The 9789-nt window shown below is 42.4% G+C and overlaps 1 protein-coding gene across 1 annotated transcript in view; it reads right to left on the bottom strand.

Annotated features, from left to right (window-relative positions):
* The window catches only part of dock4b (dedicator of cytokinesis 4b), a gene marked incomplete at its 3' end in the record, with an annotated part of 397129 nt that overhangs the window by 41145 nt on the left and 346195 nt on the right, over nt 1–9789 (bottom strand). Inside the window, 1 exon segment of the mRNA XM_084331105.1 lies at nt 8112–8221. Coding sequence (XP_084187231.1) covers nt 8112–8221 — 110 coding nt within the window.

Raw genomic sequence — 9789 nt, 5'->3', positions numbered from 1 at the left:
TCTTCATCTGTCTAAATAAAAAAATCCATTGATCAACTTCAGTCGGTCCAAAACGCTGCTGCCAGGCTCACTAGGTCGAGAAAATCATGCCACATCAACTCCATCCTCGCGTCCCTGCACTGGCTCCCGGTAAACTCCAGGATCTCCAGGATCACTTTCAAGGTCCTGGTGTTCGCCTACAGAGCCCCCCCCCTACATTAATGAGCGCATCCATCCACTTTCCTCCAGACGGTCACTGCGGTCATCCCATCAGGAGCTCCTGGTGGTGCCCAGGACCAGACTTAAAACACTGACTGCCCCAAGGCTCTGGAACGCCCCCCTCCCCTTAAATCTGACGACCGCTCCCTCAGAGCTCGTTTTTAAAAGGCAGCTAAAAACCTACTTCTACAGGCAGGCTTTTTAAGCACTCATAGTCGTTTTCCTCTCTGTTTCTGTCTTTTTTTGTTTTTGTTTTAGTTTTTTTGTTGTCTATTCTGTTGTTTTAGCAAATTTGAATGTTTTTTTCCCTCTGTTCACATTTTATAATTCTTGTATTTTCACTGATGTTTTAAAATGCTGTGAAGCACTCTGTGCACTCGTGCTGAGAAGGGCAGTTTTACTTACTTACTTACTTACTTACTTACTTACTTACTTACTTACTTACTTACTTACTTACTTACTTACTTACTTACTTACTTACTTACTTACTTACTTACTTACTTACTTACTTACTTACTTACTTACTTACTTACTTACTTTCAGGTGCAATGGTCAAGATGTCTGCACAGTAAATAGCTGATTGTGTTTGGTAAATGTGAAGATGTGACATTTGGCAGAGGACATTTGGCAGAGGACATTTAAGGCAGTTGAGGATCCCTGATGAGCAGAGGTGCGTTGCTCATGGGACGGGGTTGCACGCCGCGCAACCGGCTCTGTGAGCAGAAGCATGCGCGTGCACACAGGAATGCGCTGCACTCGACTGATGCGCCAACTCGCTAAGTACTACTTTGCATATCAATAGATCAGGTCGTCAGGTGTGTTCAAATACGTCCTCAGATACATTCACACAAAACTTGTGAGTGAAATGTGTTACATTCCATTCGTAGAGGCAATTAGGCAAAGGACTTACGACAAAAAGGGCTTTCTCTTAGGGCCATTTGAAACCTTTTCGGGACGATTTTGGGATTCACCAACCATCCCAATAAAACATATATAATTTATATTATATTATAATATATTGTCTATTATTCATGTCTTGCCCGAAAATGTCTCAAATGGCCCTAAGAGAAAGCCCTTTTTGTCGTAAGTCCGTTGGAGAATGAGACCCGATTAGTCTGTGCGTACGTGAGGGAACATTTATGCGCATGCGCGGGTGGCGTCATTCTAACACCGTGCAACCAGCTTTGAAATCACCAACGCAAGCCTGCTGATAAGGATACATAACTCCACTATGAGGTAGAACTCCACCTTAAAAACGGAATTGACATTGTGGTATCTCGGGAGAGTTTGGCCAATATCTATAAACATCGACAGCGCTCTCCCTGCGCTGGAAGTTCAGAGGGTCGAGACTCAAGCGCGTGATGTTAGTGGCTTTGTGGGCTCCCAGAAATGAGCATGAGCTACTAAATCCAAATGAGTTTTGTTTAAATGTAGGGCTTACAGGACTGAAGCAGGTAAAATGTTCCACTATTCACTGCCTATGGAGCAGCTCCAGGATTCCTCTCTTGACAACATCATCACTAGAATCCAGTCTCAGGGTGTTCAGCTTAAAGGGATATTTAACTTTAGTACTAGTTCACCTGTATGTAAAGTCATCTACATTAAGTCATCTGCGTTCATCTGGGAGGTTCGAAGGGTCAACGCGGGTATCACACAGGAGGGAAGACTGTCAGGTTTTAAACTGTGGATACTGATACCAAACAGAGAGAGGTAAAGATGACTTTGAACTGTTAAACGGTAATCCAGAACAATTGTATTGCACTGTAAAAAACTGGGATTTTATATGTCTGCACTTTATGTGCACTATTTTACTCTGTCTATTCTATCTTACTCTTTTTATTATTGTCTATTTAAAACTAGATCAAACCATAAACAAGGTGGCCTGTTGGGATGTTAGATCCTAATGTGAAAAACTGTGATTTTATATGTCTGCACTTTATGTGCTTATTTTATGCCTGTCTTTTTCCTGTTGTGAAGCACTTTGAGCTGCAGTTTCTGTATGAAAGGTGCTATACAAATAAAGTGTATTATTATTATTATTATTATTATTATTATTATTATATTATTATTATTATTATTATTATTATTATTATTATTATTATTATTATTATTATTATTATTATTATTATTATTATTATTATTATTATTATTATTATTATTATTATTATTATTATTATTATTATTATTATTATCTACAAGTAAGTTAGTGACCACTGCTATCCCTGTCAACACCACCTTTCCTCCCATGTGTCAGGCTCCTCATTCACTTCCATTTATTTTGGGGACCTAGTCTAATATTATACTTCTGAAGTATAAACAAATTACTGCTGTGCAGATTTCAATAAGACATAAGCCCTGCATGAAATGTTTGGGGAGTGGTTACCGTGGTTACATGCTGCCTTGCTGGAAGAAATAATAATAACTGTATTTATATAGCACCTTTCATACATGGATTGCGGGTCAAAGTGCTTCACAGCAAATAGCATACAATTAACATAGGCATACAATTAGCATACAGTTGACAGAATAAAAGCAATGCATAAAGTGCAGACATAAGAATAGGTATAAAAGAGAATAAAAGTAGTAGTACTTCAGAAGTATGATATTTTTAGACTTGGTTGTAGATTACTTAGTTGTAGATGATAGAGGTAAGACTGCTGATTAGACTAAAATTAAATATCCATTTAAGTAGAGACTTGTTGATCTTCATACATTTAAACTGAGCTGTCCGTCCACATCAGAGAGTGAAATGTGAAATCTATTCCAGGGTGGATTTCTTTGGCTTTAAAATGGTTATGGGTCCCGGAGGCACAATTATCATGCAGTGAACAGCAAAACGCGACAGATTAAAAGTTCTCTGTGAATTCTAACACCCACAAGGTGCCGAGGCAAGCTATTTACAATTCTGTGAGAAATCGCACGGAAAAGTGTTACATGGACGTGTGTACAATAACACATTGTAGAAAGCATGTGGAAAAGTTTGTATGTTTGTGTGTGAATTACAAGGATAATAACACTTCCTAGAAGCCACATGGAAGTGTGTATGTGTGTGTGTGTGTGTGTGCGTGTGTGTGTGCGTGTGTGTGTGAGAGAGTGTGTGTTCACGAGTGTGTATGTGTGTGAATTGCAAGGAAAAATAAAAACATCCTAGAATCACACACACTTGCACTTCCAAGAAACCGCATTGTGCTTTTGATTGCTAGCTATTTCTTGTGATTTTATTGTTTAAAATGTTCTGTTTATACTATGTTTTTAACTATGTTTTATTTTGGCGGCTAGGTGGTGTAGTGGTCTAAGGCACTCGCCACCAGTGTGGAGACGCTAGGATTCGCGTGTTCGAATCCAGCTCTCCACATTGTTTTTCAGTTTGGCTGGTCGTCCGCAGTAATACACATTGGCCGTATTACGGGGAGGGAAAAACTGAAGGGTGGGGATCGAACGTTGTGAACAAGCGACTCCTACAAGTCGGTTGGTGCGCCTGCGCAGTAGAATCAGGAAGTGTCGGGGGCAGCGTGAGCCTCCCACGCGTTACTCCTCGACACTGAGAGGTCGAGCTGCGCAGGTGAAAAGATGCGACTGCTGTTACCTCAAGTACCGGAGGGGACTTGTGCTATGTATGACTTAGTCCACATTGCAGCCGGCTTGTGGGAGGCAAGAAACAGCGTTCGTGACAGGGGAGGGTTGAATTGGATGATACGAAATTGGGATGGGAGAAAATATAGAAAAATGGGAGAAAAAGTGGATCAAAAAAAAAAAAACTATGTTTTATTTTAATTTCATTTTGATTCTGTATTTTATCTTATTATTATGAATAATTATTTAAAAAAATTAACTATGTTTTAACCCTGTAGCACTTTGGGATCATAGTGAACGAAAAGTGTGTGTGTGTGTGTGTGTGTGTGTGTGTGTGTGTGTGTGTGTGTGTGTGTGTGTGTGTGTGTGTGTGTGTGACACATTGAAGCTCTCGTCCCTCGTCCCTCGTCTAAGTCGTCTCTCTTCCCTCGTCATGTCCGCAGGATGTGCGTCCTCCTCCTCCTGCACTCATTTTCAATCAAATCAGTTCCGCGCGTTCCGTTTCATAACCTCAGAATGTTTCTAAAGTCGAGAGAAAGTAATAAAACTAGTCTGTTGTGTCTTTGTTCTTTTATTATTATTATACATGGAGAGAGAGAGGGGGGAGAGCTGTCCCCCCCCCCCTCCCCCCGGGAAACATGGTAAAATATGCGTCTCCCGTGGCTCGTGCCCAGCTAAACGACAGCTCAGGAGAGGAAAAGAGCGGCGACTAATACATATATGCATTCATACATATGAATGTCACACACGGCGTTCGGCTCGGCGGGAAGACAACGCACACCGGTTTTTATTACTCGTCCTGCGTGGAGGATGATGAGAAACTCCAATCTAGAGACAGCCTGTCTGCTTAGAGCGCTGATGAATATGAATGTGCGTGTGCGTGTGTGTGTGTGTGTGTGCATGTCTGTCTGCCCGCCTTCCTGCATGTGTGTGCGTCCGTGTGTGTGTGAGTGTGTGTATATGTGCGTGCGTGCATAATCCTTCAAGCGACATTGTACTTTTGTACTTATTGTATGCCATTATTAAGTATGCACGTCGTTTACATTGCACTACTTTTATACCTATTCTTATGGCTGCAATTTATGCATTGTTCTGTCAATCTGTGTGCTGATTGTATGCCTATGTTCACTTTATACTATATAGATAGTTATTCATATTTATTATTGTTATATTGTAGTTGAAATGTGTGCATTGAAATGTCTGTAAAGTCTCGACGACATTGAACATGAGGGTGACCTCGATTGTCTTTTCGAGAATAAATAAAGGTTGATGATGACGTGTACGATTGTTTTGACATGTGTTTTCTCATGTTTGTCTGCCTCTGTGTGTACAGTGTGTGTGTGTGTGTGTGTGTGTGTGTGTGTGTGTGTGTGTGTGTGTGTGTGTGTGTGTGTGTGTGTGTGTGTGTGTGTGTGTGTGTGTGTGATCGCTGATATGATCTCATACAGGGGCACACCATACCACAGTATCTATCTATCTGTCTGTCTGTCTGTCTGTCTGTCTGTCTGTCTGTCTGTCTGTCTGTCTGTCTGTCTGTCTGTCTGTCTGTCTGTCTGTCTGTCTGTCTGTCTGTCTGTCTGTCTGTCTGTCTGTCTGTCTGTCTGTCTGTCTGTCTGTCTGTCTGTCTGTCTGTCTGTCTGTCTGTCTGTCTGTCTGTCTGTCTGTCTGTCTGTCTGTCTGTCTGTCTGTCTGTCTGTCTGTCTGTCTGTCTGTCTGTCTGTCTGTCTGTCTGTCTGTCTGTCTGTCTGTCTGTCTGTCTGTCTGTCTGTCTGTCTGTCTGTCTATCTATCTATCTATCTATCTATCTATCTATCTATCTATCTATCTATCTATCTATCTATCTATCTATCTATCTATCTATCTATCTATCTATCTATCTATCTATCTATCTATCTATCTATCTACATTATCTACACTAGTATCTGTCTGTCTCTCTCTCTGTGTGTGTGTGTGTGTGTGTGTGTGTGTGTGTGTGTGTGTGTGTGTGTGTGTGTGTGTGTGTGTGTGTGTGTGTGCGTGCGTGCGTGCGTGCGTGCGTGCGTGCGTGCGTGCGTGCGTGCGTGCGTGTGTGTGTGTGTGTGTGTGTGTGTCTGTGTATGTCTGTCTATCCACATTAGTCAAACTGGGAAAGGATATACTCAAACTGTTGTAGTTTGCATGTAGCTGTGTAATTTCAGAGACATAAAAAAAAGGTTTTCACATCACTCTGGATGAATAAGATATGACACACACACTTCCCTCAGTGCTGCACTAAACAGTGCTGTACTAAAACCTCACATGAATGACAAAGGAGAAAGACAACATGTCTTCTCCCCCCCCCGCCCCCCTCTTTTAAGCCTCAATATTTTTATTGTGTAATTTATTGTGTGTGTTGTTCTTGTCTTTTTTTTTTATCCGGGCCCTGAGTCTGTAATACAGTTTGATTGATCCCCTTTAGTGGACAGTGCTTCAAGCTCAGGGGATTCTCCATAAGGTCAGAGCCATTGGATTTGAAACGCTGTCCATTAAAGGCTTGTTGTGTTAAGATAAAGGAGTTAAAGGAGCTGCTCTGGATGTCTGATGCGTGTTGCCGTCCTGCCATGTGACAAGAGATGGATCTGTGAAAAACCACTAAAACCACAGTCCTTCAGTAAATGTGAAAGATGATGAGACCTAATATGAGGCATTGAATTGTATCCGGATACAAATGAAATACATTACATAATTTGTTTCTTTAATAAATTATTATTATATCTTTTTTTATAACCAAACCAGATTTGTCCTTTTACGATATTCCAAAGGCTTTTTCATGACCATAGAGTTTCTAGGGGTCATTCATAATGAAGGGATCTGTGTAGAATGCTCCTCCGTGTTAAAGTTATGATTCCCTGAATTAATTTAATTTTCTCCAGATTTAAAAAGAACATGAGATCTTTGAGCCATAGGGATGCTTTGGGGGCTGCTGGTGATTTCCACTCTAGCAAGATCCTTCTGCGTGCTAGTAGGGATGCAAAGGCAATTATATCTATTGTTCTTCTTCTAACCCTTTGGTGATCCGGTCTTGGTAAGACTCCAAAGATGGCTATTTCTGCACTGGGAGTTAACTCCATGTCAAAAGCCTCGGCATGTTGTTTGAAAATAGCTGCTGATTCCCTGAAGCTGATTCCCTGAATTCAAGTGTGTTTTTCATTCATTCTCGATGATAACCGAGGGCAAGCCCTCATTTACACTGATGTGGAGAGTACAAATAAATAGACAGAGAGGGAGAGAGAGAGAGAGAGAGAGAGAGAGAGAGAGAGAGAGAGAGAGAGAGAGAGAGAGAGAGAGAGAGAGAGAGAGAGAGAGAGAGAATAATAAAGGAAGCAACCCAATACACTAGCAACACAACAAAATACAAGGAAAAGTTCATTATAATTAGGGCTGTCAATATCAACACATTCATTGTTTAGATTAATTTAAAAACCGTAATGCCAAAAAAATAAAATAAGAAAGAAAAAAGATTTACGCAATTAACAACACAACCCAAATGCCTCCCATGGCATTGAAATCCAGCTACTGTGGGACTGGGAACGTTCGTTTACATCCCTGATCCCAGCAGACCGGGAGAATAATGAGCCACCAGACATCCCCCGAGTGTCTTATTTCACAGTAGTTCTCAAACTGACATGTGGATTAAACCGAGTCGTATAAACAAATGCAGTGATGATGAACGGTCTTTCTCAGCTGAGCAACAAGTACTAAGTCATGTTGCACAGGTCAGGCTACGCTATGCGTGCTAATTGTGCTCGGCAGCAGTATAATGTTAACAGAGATTGTCCAAAGGAGCCGTCTGCCAACAAATATATTGTTACATAGAGAACAACTAAATGTATTTAAAAAGATTTACCATCGTTCAGCGTTATTGAAGACACATGTGACCCATAAGTATTCATGATTACTTTCCATAACCATTTGTTTGTGATGTATTGAAAAAAAAAAAAAAAATTGTGCCAAAAATAAAGCAAAGGAAAATTACAATCAATTGAATTACAAAAAAATATACGAATTACAATAAATTACAGATTGAATGTTTTGTGTTTGTTTTATGTTAGGACTACGGGGGGGGGGGGGATTAGCCCTGTGCTATTCCCGGCATATTTACGTCCTTATCATGCTGTGATGTTATGCATACACTCATTTAAATGATGTTCATTCATTTGCATTGTCCTTAATAAACAAATCTTAAATCTTAAATCTTAAATGGTTTGGTTTGGTTTTGAGATGATTTCTAGATTAGAACGGTCTAGACTAGAGAATACCAAAGTATTGAGACGTGTCTTGAGGCTCCGTGAGAGCAGTGCCAACGTGAGAGCAGTGCCAACGTGAGAGCAGTGCCAACCAACGGCAGTGTCTTCTTACCTTTGTCTGGTGCCGAGAGGTTGGGGTCACTCCTGGGCAGAGAGGTGTCACCTATCTGGTGCGGCGCGGCTCTCTGTAAAGACAACCAAGAGTTAAATGTGAAACAGTGTAGAAACATGGATATATAACCGTGGGTTTATTATTTCAAATGTTTTTGGTTCCACGGTTGCTTTAGCCTCTGTGTCCACCGGGGGGGCGTTTTTTTCAAGGCGGACCGCTTTGAAAAGCAAAAAATATGCCCAGAGCGTTTCCATGGGCGTCTCGCGGCTCCCGCGGCTCCGCCACTAGCTCGATGTTGATTGGTCAGTCGAGAAAAGTTACCTTGATGAGCGGCGCTCCTCTCCAAAAGTTGAACTAGTTTCAACTTTAGGCGCTGGGAGCGCTCCGCCCCAAAAACGCCAGCCGCAGAGAGTGCTAAAACACGAGGCACGACGCTGGGAAAAGGAGCGCGCCTGTCGCGTCTGTAGCATAGAATTTAATGACAGAGGAGGGCGGTCAGGTGGCGTAGCGGAGATTGCGTTCGTCACCAACGCCGGAGACGCTGGATTCGCCTGTTCGAATCCAGCTCCCGGCTCCCGGCATTGTCACCAGCTTGGCTGGCCGTTCACACTAATACAATTGGCAGTATTAGAGGGTGGGAAAGCTGGCGGGGTGGGTCCGGGTCGTTGTAAACAGCGACTCCTACAGTTCGGTCGGGGCGCCTGCTCAGCGCGGATAGGATCTAAGGGGGGTAGTGTGATCCTTCCACACGTTACACCCTCTCAGTGAGAGTCCGCGCTGCCAGGTGAAAAGAAGCGGTTGATTGGCTGGACGTGTGTCGGAAGAAGCACGTGATAGCCTCCACTCTCCCAGACCGACTGTGGGGGGTAAGTGCGCAGCGACCAGGAAGGGGATTGGGAATTGGCATAACGACTAACATTGGGATGGGAGAAAATCGGAGGAAAAAAGGAGGGGGAAAAAGATCAATATGACAGAAAGGAGCTGACGACTCATAAAACGTCCCCGGTCGACACAGGCCCTTATGCTGCTCTTTTGTTCTTTTCTTTTTAGTAGAATCTTCTTCAGTGGTTCTCAACCTTTTTCAGGTCAAAGACCCCCAAGTTGACGCACATTAGGTCATGGACCAACATTTGATACGATGTTGTCTCAGGCCGCCCCATCTGAGAAGATATTGGTTATTAGATATGATTAAGCCTGCAGCCTACCATGCCATTGAGCAGATAACCCTGGTGAAAGTGACACCTTACTGTATGACCAACAGTCGAACATATTCTGCCCGGCGGCACCAAAACAACCTGCTCCTTTTGGCCACTGTGTACAGCTCCCCTTTGCAGCAGGCACAGGGAATTGAACCAACAACCATCCAGTCAAAAAACCCAATTGAATGACCTTCAGGCTGTGATCATATTGGACACCTTTTTTATTGTACTCAAACGCGAGGCATAGAGAATCAAAAGTGCACAATGAGTGATACTGTTGTACCACTGATTATTACCATTGCTAACTCAGCTAACGTTACACAAGTTACATACATTACTACTCACAGCCCTCCAGGGGGCGTTGCTGTTCATATCTCGGTCATGTATAATAAGACCTGGGCGTACAAACAAGGTTTGTCGGAACTGCCAAATTCCTCCATTA

Source organism: Notolepis coatsorum (genome assembly GCF_963971535.1).
Source record: "Notolepis coatsorum genome assembly, chromosome: 15".
In the NCBI taxonomy this organism is placed as follows: domain Eukaryota; kingdom Metazoa; phylum Chordata; class Actinopteri; order Aulopiformes; family Paralepididae; genus Notolepis; species Notolepis coatsorum.
The sequence above is the reverse complement of the archived record's forward strand: the minus strand, read 5'-3'. Positions and strand labels throughout refer to the sequence as shown.